Here is a 14,227-nt window from a genome sequence, read left to right as displayed (position 1 = left end):
GCAGTTTACCATGAGTAAGGGCAAAAAGAAAAATATGCTACAGTTAAAATGCTCAAATATTATACAGGATGAAAACTTAAATGATAACATCCAGTGTCTGAGACAGTATTCTCCCTTCAAACATAAAAAACAGTTTCTGAAAGAATGGTTCATTGTAAAAAAAGAGACAAAAAAAGTAAAGCTTTCAACAAAGGGCTTTTATTTAATTTGAATATCCACATAATACACATTAAAGCACATGTGGGGCTCATTGTGAGCACATCCACTATGATTCAAAATGCATGTAAATGTTAGCAGGCTAAACCAGGTGACAGTGACATACCATCAACCAGGCATCGTAATCGAATTTGAAAACTACAGTCACATCTACTACAGTCTACTAAATGAGAGTGGTCTGGTGGCTACAAAACAGTTCTTAGATGTGATAGTCGGTTTCAATTTCTATCCACCTATTTAACCCTTTGAATCTGACCTTAATCTAGTTGAGGGATGGAGCTAAGTAACGTTCAGCATTAGATAACCTTATGAGAATTACACACAGGGACTCAAATTAACAAACTACTATGTGTCAGTAATTTTTTGGCAGGTAAATCCTTTAACTGTAAGCTTCTTCTTCCTTATATTTCAAAGTCTGTTAATGATGAAGCACAAACCTTTTCTGATAATCTGAGGGTGTGAGCATCATTTTAAAGTACACTAAGGCTACCTGATAATACATACTGTATGAAATAGGTTTGGAAATCAAAGAGCAATACAAGGACATTTCTGTTTTATTAAAAATGTTAGCAAATGTATTCTTGACTAGTATTTTTTAGTTTACAAGTAGAGTTTAGTGTCATGGCTGTTGTGAGAAAAACAATTATCTCATTGTGTTCTGCACAACAGTGGCCTGGCACACTAAAGATGGAAAAATTATGACATATCAAAGAAGGTGGGTAAGTTATTCCCTAGAACAACTTTCTGCTCTGTGCCATGTTCATCGATGGTGACAATATAGGCCACGCCGCCGCTGGAGCCGTCACGGTTCATAGCCAAAGAGAGAGCTACGAGAGAGAGAGAGAGAGAAAAAAAAATTGAGCTTTTCATAAGAAGAAATATTGAATATAACATGATACAATACATGATCTTGCACACCTACAATACAATAATAATTCTTTTCAGACGTCACTACCAGACGCTGAAAATGTCTGGTCTCTCTTACAAACATCCAACAACCTGTCTTGACAAAAAAAAAAAACTTTCTGTGGGAATACTGTACACTTACTGTTGACAACAAACTGCTGGCACTCCTCTTTTTTCATGCCCTTGCGATACTCAGCATCAACAAACCCATAAACATATGAGCTGCCAGAACCACCAACTGCAAAAGGTTGTCTTGTCAGGAGGCCACTCAGGGTTGCAAACACCTGGGAGAGATCAGAGGGACAAGAGAGATTTTAATGTCATTCTGTATGGATCCACACAGAAAATGAGGAATATACAGTGCTGCCTACAAGAGCTATTTTATACAGAGAACCTTGCAAGTTTTAGCAGATGCTAAGTCAGTGGTAGCAAAATAGCTGCCCATGGGCCAAATCTGGCCTTCTGGCACAAATATTTGCCCCCCTTTAATGTGTGAATTCTAACGTTGTTTTAATTCCACAACTTTAGCCTATTCAAGCATACCAGATGTGTTCTTCACTAACAAACAGATTGCAATTGAACAGAAATGGTGTGTTCATGCCATTTTTTACTGACAACAACCGAACTTTCAATCAACCACAAAAGCAGGCTGCTGTTAATCATGTAGATAACCAATAATGTCTCAAGTCTAGTGCAAAACAGAACATACATGTATGAGTCACTTTTAGCCAAATGAATATTAAAATGTGTTAGCCCTCCACTGCGCTGGTTAACGGCCCTCCAATGAAAAATCCTGAAAAAACTGGCCCATGGTTGAACCTAATTGCTGACCCCTGCTCTAAAAGTTACACAGACCTTAATTCCCTTTATCTATCCATGCAAGTTAAGTCTCTAACTAACTCATCACCATATGTATGTACCAAACCATATACTGGTATCACACAGTACATCACTCACATCACATCCTTCTACAGGAGCAATTAGGGTTAAATGCTCTGACTAAGGGCACCTTTGCAAAATATATTATGGAAAGAGCGATTGTTGTTTGAACATTAAAGTCCAATGTTCAGGTGTGAGCCCTTTCCACTTACCTGCAGCAGAACCCTGGGCTCTCTACTGGCAACATTTGTTTGTCTGAGTGAAAGCCATAGATATTTGCTCCAAATGTATTAAGTTTGATGTATAGTGATAACATGATATCTACTTTCTGTTTAGATAAAAAAAAAAAAAAAACTTCATCGGTTGTCGTCAGCCTCCACTGCCTAGATCAGCTACCACCTGTCACTCAAAAATGTGTTTTGCTTTTTGTTACTACAGTTGGACGTTTGAGCTTCACTCTGCAGAATGATGTATGTGCAGAGTTTAACACTAGAAAGCTGTTTTCACATTTATCTGCTGATGAGGGAAAAGTTTCTCTGTGCTCATCATCAATTGAGTTTAAGAGGTGGGTCTACGAGCATGACTTGTGACCTCAAAACAAGTCGGTGCCAGTCGTGGTCAAGTATGCAACTTACACATGTGTGATGTGGAAACTTGAGGCCTCCAGTGCACATAAACTGAGAATTAACTTTACAGTGAAGTAGGAGGCATCTTGTGTCTAGTATTTTTCTTTTTAAAATGAACGATGTTTGCATATTCATCAATTCTGTATTTATTAATGAGGGAGAAGGAGGAGATATAATTTTAAGGATTTTAATGAGGTAATCCTTTTTTTCTGGAAAGATCAGAATTGTTTTATATATTTTAAAACATGTCTGGATCTTTAAATTTTTCACTTTCTTTTACATTTTACATTCATATGTGACTACTGACCTGCCCTCCCTCCCTTCTGTCCCAGCCGGCGACAATGAGATGTGCTGACAGCTCCTCCTTGTACTTATATGAGATGTTCTTCACCAGAGTGGCAGCTGAGCGAACCTGAGGGTCCTCACCTATCTCCAAACTGACATAAGAAGGCAAAAATAAGACTCTCATACAAATAGAGAAAGACAAAAACAGAATATCACAGAATATCATGGCTAGAAATGTTTGGACTGTTTTTACCTCTTCATTTTATTCATGTCAGTATGCTTTGACTGTGTATTTACCTGTGAACATCGAGCTGATAGTTGACCATCTCAGCGATGGTCTGAGCATCTGCTGCAGAGCCTGACAGAGCACAGTAGATCTTGTCATGGAGGGGAGACAGCTTGTTCATCACCCTGTTGACCACTGATGCTCTGAATGGAGGGATGAAGAGGGAGAGTGTGATTGAAGAGAAAAGAAGTTGATATAGAGAGAAAAGAAGAGGAAATGGAGAGATAGAAGGAATTATGTGTATTATATGTATAGAAAATGCAACTTACCCTGCAGACACTCGGGAATCAGACCCCAACACAACTCCTCCATCGAACTCTATGGCAATGATAGTTGTCTAGAAACAGAGGCAAAGCAATAAATATTCATTATTCAGTCTATGCACCTGAAACCGTCAGTTCATGTGACCAAGGAAAGTTCAAAGTATTCAGTGTTTGCAGCGCCATCAAATCGTTTACACATATTCAAAATCTTGTACTTACTCCGGTTTTCACCTCCTCAGACAACCACTCTGGTCCCGTTCCTTCCAACATGTTGATGCACTGCAGCTACAAAAACGACCAAACCGATCGTGTGCAAGCGACGTTCAGGTGACACCAAACGTAAACCGAAACGTTCAGTCGAGCAGAACAGGTTTTATAATGTTTTCCAATCGTCGGAAAACTTCTCTTTAGCTTTAAAAGTTGTTTAAACGCGTTTGGTTTGCCAAATTAACGCTACAATCATACATCAGACGGACGTCATGTTTTCCTGGATCAAAATCGAAATAGAAAGTTAAATTGTTCCTCCTCTGCAGTGAGCAGTAACTAACTCAGCCTAGACATACACAACAAACTACTGACTGCAGTACATTTTGGTTCAGTGGGGATGAAGCACTCTTCAAGTGTGCATTGAACTTTGTGTTAAGATAACTTTATTTTTTCTATATGCAGCTGTGTGCAACACTTCAACCCCGATTTACCTCAGGGACAGTAAAGTAGCCTTTATCTTATCTTATCCTTAACAGTTGCCTATGTATGGGCCACAAAGACATTAAATGCCATGGAACAATAAAAACATACAGTATATTGTAACGGACTGTGTTCATATTAGTGTTTAATTGTTATGATTGTAACTGTGAGAAATGTTAGTTAGTTCAGACATAAGGTCTGCTGAGTTGCAGTACTGATATTTCCAGACTGTCAGTGAACATGTTGTCAGACGCTGTGAGGCCTGTCCATTATGGCTTCTTTTTCCTGTTTTGACACTCGGCACTTAGACGATGTTACGAGAGGCCAAGTGTGAATGGCAAGTGAAGAGTTAGGGCAGCCCTTTTGTTATTTTTGGCGTTGGCTAGGGCCCACAGTAGCCTGTGTTATTGTGCGCAATAAAGTTGCAGGAAAAACCGACTAACGTCTCGCCGTCTGTTATCGAGGGACGTTACAATATAATACAATGCAAGTTTTAGGCACTAAAAATAATACCCTGAATAGTTTTTATTTATCAATTAATACTGTACGAACAACAGTGTAAAAATACTCCATTACAAGTCCTGCATGAAAAAAGTAAAAGTAGCAAAATGTAGTTAAAGTATTGCAGTAAAAGTAGTGGTTTGGTCTCTCTGACTGATATATTATTATATATGACGTCATTAGATTATTAATAGTGAAGCATCAGTGTTAGAGCAGCATGCTACTGTTGTAGCTGCTGGAGGTGGAGCTAGTTTACACTACTTTATATACAGTTAGCTAGTTTAGTTCAGTGGTTCCCAACCTAGGGGTCGGGCCCCTCCAAAGGGTCAGCAGATAAATCTGAGGGGTAATGAGATGATTAATGGGAGAGGAAAGAAGAAAAAACAAAGTTCTGATACACAAATCTGTTTTCAGTTTTTGGACTTTTTCTCTAATCTTTGATTTTTGGTGAAATATTGGATCATTTGACCATTTATTGAAATGAAACCATGTGAGAAGTTTAGAGGGAAAAATCACTATTTAAAATCACTATTAGAAAGTACAATATTTCCCTTTGAAATGTAGTGGAGTGGAAGTATAAAGTTGTTAAAATAGAAATACTCGAGTACAAGTACCTCAAAATTGTACTTAAGTACAGTACTTGAGTAAATGTACTATTTGGCATGAGCAGCTTTGCCTTTAAAACAGCAGCAGCTCTCCTCTGTACACCGGCACCGGTTTTTCAGCTACTTGGCAGGTCGGTTTTTCCTGCATCTTGAAGAAGTTGCTACAGTTCTGTGGATTTCGGCGTCTCTTCTGCTTCTGTATCTTCATGTAATCCCAGACTGACTCCATGATGTTGAGATCAGGGATACAGGTAGTTCTTTATGACATTGGCTGTATATTTGGAGTCATTGTCATGCTGCAGAATAAATTTGGGACCGATGAGACGCCTTTCTGACGGTATTGCATTATGGATAAGAATCTAAACATCTAAAGTGCCTAAAACTTTTGCACAGTACTGTATATGCACTAGAATTTTAGAGCACTTTAAAATGATATTTAGCACCAAGGACAGTAATTTACAAAAAAACATATCACAAATCCTTGAAGATATATAAAAAAATAAAATAAAATAAAAAAGGGAGAGGAGAGACGACAAGGTTTTAGAAAATATTTAGTTTTGTTTATTTCAATTTCACATATTTCCTCACTTTAAAACAACAACACAAAACATGTGATTTGGACACATAAAAAGACAGAAAAAAAATCTTATTTTATGATGGAAATGATTATGTTTAAGGAGCTGAGAGTGGAATTTTATAGTTTTGTATAGATTTTGTATACATTTCTATAAAGCAAATACTACAAGAACACAGTTTTTATATCAGTTTCCACATAAGATTCACTTAACTTGTTTTTCAGGTGTCTGAACTAGTGTGTCTAATAAAGTTGTGGCTCATGCCTCCAAACTCTCCAACCCACCACCCCCCCTTTATGCAAAGAAATTCATCTTTCATTAGTGGTTCAAAGGCAGTCACTCATCATGGAACCGTGGCAGCTTGTTGCCAGGGACGACCACATGCTCCACCCCTGTTTCCGTGATCACCACCAGGTGAGCCACACCCCCGCTGACGTTGTCTCTGCCCATGGCCAGAGCAAGAGCTGCGAGCACAGCCGCAGAGAGAGGAAGGAAAGGGAGGAAGGAAAGAACAAAGAGAAGCAGGAGAAACATGTAGGTCAAGTAGGTCAAGTTGAACAAGCACAGACATGCAGTGTAAAACATTAATACACCTGCTAACAACTATCAAGTCACCATCTAATATTTAATTGTGTTTAAAATTGATTTACATTAAACTCTTTCCTTTAAAGAACAGATTCACAATTTCACAAAGTCTGTCTTAAAACAAAAGTATGAACATTGAAACAGATTTTATTTCCTCCTGATTATACTGGTCATTAGAAGATTCCCCTACAGATACACTCATGATGTAAGTGATCAGGGACAAAAATCCTCATTTTGAACAACAATGCATTTAAAAGTTCATCTGAAGATAAAATGAGGCTTCAGCAGTCTGAGTTAGTCAAATAAAGTGGATCTGACTAATTAGGACAACTGAGGTTTCACAATAGCTTCAGATAAACTTTTAAATACAATTTTTCACAGACTGTGGATTTTGGCCTCTGTCACTTACACTGAAAGTGCATTATAGGAGATCTCTTAATGGCCAGTATGAACAGGAGGAATAATTACAGCAAGAAAAACCTGTTTCAGTGTTTATATTCACACCTGACTGTTGTCTTACAACAAACTTGAAAAACTGTGAACCTATCCTTTAAGTACATATGTACATGCAACACTGATCCTTTGATATTGTGTATGTAAGAACTTTAAGATCCCCTCCAGACATGTTTTAAGAATACTCCTGATTTGAGTAATTTGTGTCTGACATGTTTTTTTCACAAGGCTAAAATTAAATCTATTCCTTCTCCCTCATAGTAAAATCTGAATATGCCAATATATGTCTCCTACTCCTTTGTAAAGTCCATTTTTAGTTTATGTGCACTGTAGCTTCCAAGTTTCCTCATCACACGTGTGTAAGTTGAACACTGGACCACAATTGGCTCCCAAAGTAGTTTTGATGTCACAAATCATGTTTGATTTGTGACATCAGAGAAGCTGTACAGTACAGAGAAACTTTCGCCCTTCAGCAGATGAATGTGAAAACAACCTTCTAGTGTCAAACTCTGCACATACATCATTCTGCACAGTGTGAAGCTCAAACATTCAACTGATGGAACAAGAAAAAAAAACACATTTTTGAGTGGAGGGGGACTTTAAACTTCATCTGAACTGATTTAATTGAATATACTGTAAATCTAACCTCTATGTTCATGTTAGATTTCCCTACTTAAGTCATGTGATAACAATTGTATCATCTCTATGACAACTATGCAAACTCCATAAGCTGTTGAAGAGCATAAGATATTAAAGCTCTAAAAAACCTTGAGTTAAAACTATCACGTCAAACTCTCACTTTACATTTCTGACCATTTCAAACTCATCAGAGATTTGTTAAATCCTCATTTTCTATAACACCCTGGTTCATATTCACACATTTTGCAATCACATTCATGCACTCACAAGACAATTTCCCCCCAAAAAACATCTTAAAATCGTGACATGAAAATCTTAACAATACAAGTACAATTTTATTTGAATTTGGGTAGAAAAAAAGTAAAATAATCAACAATACCATTAGTTGCAAACTGTAAGCATTCCTCTCTGCTCATGTTGGGTTTGTATTTGGCGTCAACGTAGCCGTAGATGTAAGTGCTGCCGGAGCCGCCGATGGTAACAGGCTGACTCACTAACATCCCACCTAGAGACACGACGTACACCTGAAGAAGAAGAAGAATATCACAGTGGCAGCCATATGCAGCAAGGTGGACTTACTACTCATCATTATCACTGTCATCATGACCACTACCTACCTGTGGTCCTTTCTTCTTGTCCCAGCCTGCTGTGAGGAAGCCGGCCTGCAGCTCGTCTTTGTTCTTGTAACACAGTTCCTTCAGCACCGACGCTGCTGCTATCACCAGTGGAGGTGTCTCCATCTGGACACTGTGGATTGAGGAGGATCAGGAAAGATATGTGAGAATCAGACTGTCAAGTTTGTGGTGTAGGAAGTAGAAGAAAGATCTAGTATGTGTTGCCTTTGGATCCTAAAATCATTTTGTATAGGTGTAGATTCAGTGTTATATATGTGTTTATTATGTGTGTGTAGCCAGAATTATGGTTGTACCAGGTTGCATATAAGCAAACGTGCACAGGAGAGACATTTCTTTGCCATTTCTTTTATACTTGTATGTAGCATGTTTACGTTTGTTTACGTCTCCTCTTCAGACTCGCCTCCCGACAGCAACTGAATACGACAGTCAACTTGCTTGACTCACAGATCCGTACTACGCATTGTTGAAATTTGGGCTGGAATTATGCTTCTCTGAAGAGACGTGTAAACGTCTCTGCAGAGAGGGGTGTTATGGGTAACTGTAGGTTGCAGAGGCTCACACAGGAGCCAACATGCACAGCTTCCAAACTCAGTAGTTTGTAGTGCAAACCTGCACGTCAAGCAAGGATTGGTTGGTGGATTCAATTGCTGTTGGAGGGTAAAACAAACATAAATGTGCTGCATACAAATATAAAAGAAACAGCCATATGAACATCTTCAAGTGGCCCCTGTGCATGTTCGCCTACTGAACTAGGATAATAGCACACAGTACCAGTCAAACGTTTGTACACACTTTCTCATTCACGTGAATGGGAATGTGTGTCCAAACTTTTGACTGGTACTTTACATTTAAACATGAAATGTAATGTATGTTTTGTCTGTGTGCAGACACGTGCAAATGTCATGTGAGCATATTAGTGTAATATGTGCAAATGTATTTATATGTTTGTGTGGTACCTGTGGAAGGACAAGTGGAACTTTGCAGCTTTGATGACGGCCTGAGCGTCTGCGAGCGATCCGGCCATGCAACAGAAGATCTGGTCATGAACCTGAATCACCTTGTTGATGGTCTTAGATGATACATATTCCCTGAACAGAGAGGCAAAGTGAGGGTGAACAAACCACATAGACTACTTATACATTTACAGCAGTGAGAAGATATAATAATAATAATAATAATAATAATAATATATAACCATATCATTCAGGTTGAAATGTCTGCATGTTTCACATTAATTTGTTGGCCAGAGTGCACATAAATGCTAAATTTATGGAACAATACATGAAAACAAGACATTAATGTAAAATGTAGTTTACTGGTTTGGAGATGCAGGCGGTTACTGGAGCAAAGCTGTGACTTTGAGACATTATGTAAATGATGCTTATGATATGTTTAAAATTTTAAAATTTGCAAAATGGCACATTTTGGATTCTATATTATGAAAAATGTTGTTCTTTAAGCATATACAGCTACACATTGTCACCTTGTTGCCACTTTAATTCATCATCCTACCTGTTTGTTTGACGGATCAATGGGTTTATATGACATTTGTTGCTTTATGACAACTGTGTATTTTATCTTTATCATGATTCATGAATGTTATTAAGCAGTCCCTTCAGTGTGTAAATGTGTTATACAATAAAAGTAACTTCAGTGTTTTGTCACAGCATCCTCACCCTCCAATGGAAGCCCTGGAATCTGAACCAATCACGACCCCTCCATCAAAAATGGCAGCCAGGATGGTGGTCTGAGGGAGAACAGAGGAGGAGACTGATTGTTGGTAGGTTTTGATTCTTCAACGTTAGAGAAATAGTCATATTTAGTAAACTATGACAGAAGACAAATATAATACTTTGCTGAGCAGCATGGACACTTAATTTGTCATGGCTTCGACTGAGGTTATGGCTATGCATTCTGGGAATTTGAGTTCTGTGAATAAGTGGCGATATTAACTAAAAACGAAAGTGTAGCCTGGCGTTTTCTGTGTAGAAGTGTAAATAATAAATTTCTCTGGAGCTAAAATATAAACATTCACTGATACTAAAACACTTGTAATGTCGAGTCGATGTAACTTTACTTAGTCTGAAGTTACTAATCAGGTAAAGCATCACCTGTTCATCCGCGATAGCAGTTATCGGTCATTTTACGCGTCATATGCTTTGTGCTGCATCTGGAGGAAAAGATAATAGTGAATAAGTCCAGATTTACTCACCCCTGTGCTGACTCCTTTGACTTGTGAGTCCATACAGTGTTTCTCCATTTTCTCTCCAAAATCGAAAGAGAGGAAGGAGAGGTGACGCTCAGAACAGCGACCTCAGGCGCACCGAGACGCGCACAGAAGCCGCAGTCAGATCCAGTATGGCGCTGTCAAATGTCTTCGAAACTCCTGCAGCTGGGTTCAATTTCGACAACGCGGAGAGGTATGAGCTTCTTTTTATGTCTTCTTAGTATCAAACTGAACCAATAATGTAAAAAAATCAAACCAAACAGTTGGTTACACTGCTGAGCTTTCACTGTGATCAAAAGTGAAAGTAACTTTTCTTTCCTGCGTGTTTATCAGTTGAATGAAACAATGTAGTTATGATGTGTTCACGGTTATAACTGTAAAATATATTCATCAGCTGTTATTAATACCCCAATTATTCCCCTGTTACCCCCCCCCCCCCCCCCCACCTCTCTCTCTCTCTCTCTCTCTCTCTCTCTCCCTCCCCCCTCTCCACCTCTCTCCCCCTCCCCTCTCTAGAAATGCTGCATTGGAGGGTCTTTTTGACGGAGGACAGGCACCTAAACCTCTGAAAACAGGCACCACCATAGCAGGAGTGGTGTTCAAGGTGAGTATAAAAGCTGTTTAAACTGCACTGATAGAAAAATATGAATGGACCAAAACAGTGACTTTAATGTTTTAGCCCTTGAAATATACATTGTTTTCCATTCATTCCAGTACGATATAAATAGAAACTTGCAGAAAAATAAAACTGCATGAGATGCCTTTATTTTTTTTTAAATATCAAAGTTAATTATGTTGTATGTTGGTGCTATTGTGAGCACAGACCCTCCATGGCATCAAGGCCTCTGAGTTATGAGTCATGAGTTATGTTTCCAGAAAATCAGATCCAGGAGACACACAATAACTTAAAATGGACATTATTCTTTGTTCTTCTTTATTTAGCTGTTGGTTTGAAGCATATCAGGTACATAAATGTAATTTGAGTAATAAAGTTGGTTAATATTATCCCATCTGTGTTGGTGCAGGATGGGGTGGTGCTGGGAGCAGACACTAGAGCTACTTCCAGTGAAGTGGTGGCTGACAAGATGTGCGCAAAGATCCACTACATTTCTCCAAATATATAGTAAGTCTGATATACGGTACATGCTACACTGAAACAATCTACCTTTAAAACACTCTCACTCTTATCAGTCTGTGATGTCTTATGCACTTCCATTTTTTGTGATAGAGTACATTTAGACTACATTTTTTTCTTGCACTACACATTGAGCCATAAACTGCCTCCTTTACTTCCATTTAAGTGATTTCCTACATACCCCAGGATGTCGATGACCTTGTATTAAATAACTGTTACTGCAGGAAAGTAAACTGTTCTACTGAAGTGATTTGTAATTGAAGTAACATACTGCAGGTGACAGATCACCAAAGATGCAGGCTGTGGTTGCATTGCATTCTGGGCTATTGAGGCTGCTGTATGATAGATGAACTTTGATGCAAAATAGTGGCCCAAAAGAACTCTATGTCTCCCTCTCTCTCGTCTTTAATGTCTCCCTCTCTTACTTCCCCTTTTCCTTCCTTCCCCTCATCTTTTCTCACAATCTAATCGTCTCTGTCTCTCTCTCTAGTTGTTGTGGAGCAGGTACAGCTGCAGATACAGAGAAGACCACAGACCTTCTCTCCTCCAACCTCACCATCTTCTCTCTGAACAGCGGGAGGAACCCTCGCGTCATCATGGCCGTCAACATACTACAGGACATGTTGTACAGGTTTGTGTTGTACATGCACATGTACCTGTAATCTATAGTTTATTCATTTAAATGTTTTTTTTTAAATTTAAACTCAAAAACATGTTCTTTTTAACCTTTTTATGTTCAGCACTTGGGGTTTCATTTGATGTATGACTGGTGCCATATTAATAAAGTTTGATTGATTGATTGATATTCTTCGTTCACAAAACTGGTGTTTATCAGACTTCCCATGTTTCGATCTCTTTGGTCTGCAGGTATCAAGGCCAAATTGGGGCCAATCTTATACTGGGAGGAGTAGATTGCACTGGGAACCACCTGTACACTGTGGGGCCATATGGGAGTGTAAACAAGGTGCCTTATCTTTCTATGGGTATGTGACATAATGTTATTTATGATCACTGGCAGTACTGTACAGTGACATCTTTTTCTTGGATTCTTTGTTGGTGATTTCTGTGATTCTCTTTTCTCTGTTTGTTCAGTTGTCCTGGCTGTTACTGCTGAACCTTACCACCTAGTTCTTGTTGTTTATGTTTCAAATGTGTCATTTTAATTTGCTGGAGTTATGCATTTTATTTACTCTCAGCCTACATCCAATCCGTTTCATCTGACTTTACTTTGTGTTCTTGCAGGATCTGGTGACCTGGCTGCTCTCGCAATTCTAGAGGATGGGTTCAAACCCGACCTGGAGGTACGTCACAGGTGTCGTTACATATTGTGACAGTGATTGATGGTCATGATCATTTAGACATGATCAGAAATGTACATAATAAAAAATTATTTCACTTACCTTTCATTTTACAGGCTGCATGAGCCTCTAGATAATGCAAACAGTTTAAAAAGGTTACAAACCATTTATTCTCCTACTTACTGAATTGTGTATGTTCTCAACTAAAAAAATGTGCAGCATCTGGGAATTGCTTCAGTTGAATTTTAAAGCTAATGGATGCCTCTTTCTTCTCCTTCTTGCTCTGTGTGTGTCTCTGTGTTGCCCCTCTCTCCATCATTTCCCTCGACTATCTCAGCTGGAGGAGGCGAAGGAGCTGGTGCGTGTTGCCATCCACGCCGGCATCATGAATGATCTCGGCTCAGGCAACAACATCGACGTCTGTGTCATCACCAGACAAGGAGTGGACTACATCAGACCCTACCAGGAGTCAGAGTACAAAGACAAGAGGTAGGCCAGTAGTAGTGGGACTTTATTAAGTTCAGCTCACCAGACAGATTTTAAAAGGAGATATTTTAGTAAGTGTTAGAGATTATGCATTAACTTTTTATGTGCTAAATTGTGTTTTAACCCTTTAGCTTGTTAGTTCTTGAACAGTTTGTCATTCTACAAACAAAACGATAGTTTTACATCACATAACTACAATGATCAGTGCCAGCTGCACCTCATGCACCTGCACATTAGGCTACACTTGTCCTGCAGAGACCCAAAGGAATATCGGATTTTGTGCATATTAAGATTTTACAATATGCCAAGATAGAAAACTGTCCAAATATGATTTATTCCACAAAACAAGGAATTTTAATGACTGATTAAGCATCTCGTATGGAAAGACAGTATATGATTTACTTACAAATCTCTCTCTCTCTCTCTCTCTCTCTCTCTCTCTCTCTCTCCATAGGAAAATGAAATACAAGTACCGTCCGGGCACAACACCGGTTCTGACAGAGAAAGTAGTCCCCTTAAAGCTAGAGGTTGTCAAGGAGACGGTGCAGCGGATGGATACAGCCTGAGTCTCAAAAAAAAATCACCATTAACCACCAAACAACATTAAAGAGTGAAAAAATAGTTTTCAGTTTTATTACACTATTATTCACCAGATTTTAAATAAAAGTTGTCGAACTTCTAAGACACTTTTGATTTGATTTGTCACCATGTTTCTGCTCTGCTTCACTCTAATAAGTTGTTACTGCAGCGAGATGCTACTGGGTCATAATGAGACGTTTATAACCTGTCTTTACAATATGGATTGATCTTTTTTTTTTTTTAAATAAAATACAATAATATTATAAACAACTATGATGCCTCCTGTTGCCTTATTCTGTTCATGTTTTTTATTTATTTAATGACATTCTGCACTATTTAAACTTACCACAACACTCCCATT

The 14,227-nt window shown here is 38.6% G+C and overlaps 3 protein-coding genes across 3 annotated transcripts; 1 reads left to right on the top strand and 2 right to left on the bottom strand.

Moving 5' to 3' along the window:
• Positions 1 to 176: 176 nt before the first annotated feature.
• On the bottom strand, positions 177 to 4,101 carry psmb9a (proteasome 20S subunit beta 9a). The gene is made up of 6 exons (XM_044335037.1): positions 3,681 to 4,101; positions 3,468 to 3,535; positions 3,210 to 3,341; positions 2,935 to 3,064; positions 1,265 to 1,406; positions 177 to 1,043 (listed from the first exon to the last, which is right to left on the bottom strand). The coding sequence occupies exons 1-6, from the start codon at positions 3,729 to 3,731 to the stop codon at positions 913 to 915; spliced, it is 654 nt and encodes a 217-aa protein (XP_044190972.1). The 5' UTR covers positions 3,732 to 4,101; the 3' UTR covers positions 177 to 912.
• A 1,691-nt stretch (positions 4,102 to 5,792) lies between these two features.
• On the bottom strand, positions 5,793 to 10,510 carry psmb12 (proteasome 20S subunit beta 12). Its single transcript, XM_044335038.1, has 6 exons — positions 10,354 to 10,510; positions 9,818 to 9,888; positions 9,098 to 9,229; positions 8,124 to 8,253; positions 7,886 to 8,030; positions 5,793 to 6,293 (listed from the first exon to the last, which is right to left on the bottom strand). The coding sequence occupies exons 1-6, from the start codon at positions 10,399 to 10,401 to the stop codon at positions 6,166 to 6,168; spliced, it is 654 nt and encodes a 217-aa protein (XP_044190973.1). The 5' UTR covers positions 10,402 to 10,510; the 3' UTR covers positions 5,793 to 6,165.
• On the top strand, positions 10,475 to 14,103 carry psmb13a (proteasome 20S subunit beta 13a). The gene is made up of 8 exons (XM_044335034.1): positions 10,475 to 10,561; positions 10,885 to 10,972; positions 11,394 to 11,491; positions 11,994 to 12,134; positions 12,371 to 12,486; positions 12,746 to 12,804; positions 13,139 to 13,290; positions 13,742 to 14,103. The coding sequence occupies exons 1-8, from the start codon at positions 10,500 to 10,502 to the stop codon at positions 13,851 to 13,853; spliced, it is 828 nt and encodes a 275-aa protein (XP_044190969.1). The 5' UTR covers positions 10,475 to 10,499; the 3' UTR covers positions 13,854 to 14,103.
• The last annotated feature ends 124 nt before the right edge of the window (positions 14,104 to 14,227 follow it).

Source organism: Thunnus albacares, chromosome 19 (genome assembly GCF_914725855.1).
Source record: "Thunnus albacares chromosome 19, fThuAlb1.1, whole genome shotgun sequence".
Taxonomy (NCBI): Eukaryota; Metazoa; Chordata; class Actinopteri; order Scombriformes; family Scombridae; genus Thunnus; species Thunnus albacares.
The sequence above is the reverse complement of the archived record's forward strand: the minus strand, read 5'-3'. Positions and strand labels throughout refer to the sequence as shown.

Bases quoted from the DNA above. Each gene is read 5' to 3' on its own strand.
- psmb12 (XM_044335038.1), bottom strand. From the start codon at position 10,401: ATGGAGAAACACTGTATGGACTCACAAGTCAAAGGAGTCAGCACAGGG. The intron at 8,031-8,123 runs GTAGGTAGTGGT...CTTCTTCTTCAG, and splicing joins ACAAGAAGAAAGGACCACAG to GTGTACGTCGTGTCTCTAGG. The intron at 6,294-7,885 runs GTATTGTTGATT...CTGTGCTCGCAG, and splicing joins CTTACAGTTTGCAACTAATG to CTCTTGCTCTGGCCATGGGC.
- psmb9a (XM_044335037.1), bottom strand. From the start codon at position 3,731: ATGTTGGAAGGAACGGGACCAGAGTGGTTGTCTGAGGAGGTGAAAACC. The intron at 3,342-3,467 runs GTAAGTTGCATT...CCCTCCATTCAG, and splicing joins GATTCCCGAGTGTCTGCAGG to AGCATCAGTGGTCAACAGGG. The intron at 1,044-1,264 runs GTAAGTGTACAG...TCTCTCTCGTAG, and splicing joins CCAGCAGTTTGTTGTCAACA to CTCTCTCTTTGGCTATGAAC.
- psmb13a (XM_044335034.1), top strand. From the start codon at position 10,500: ATGGCGCTGTCAAATGTCTTCGAAACTCCTGCAGCTGGGTTCAATTTC. The intron at 12,805-13,138 runs GTACGTCACAGG...CGACTATCTCAG, and splicing joins GGTTCAAACCCGACCTGGAG to CTGGAGGAGGCGAAGGAGCT. The intron at 13,291-13,741 runs GTAGGCCAGTAG...CTCTCTCCATAG, and splicing joins TCAGAGTACAAAGACAAGAG to GAAAATGAAATACAAGTACC.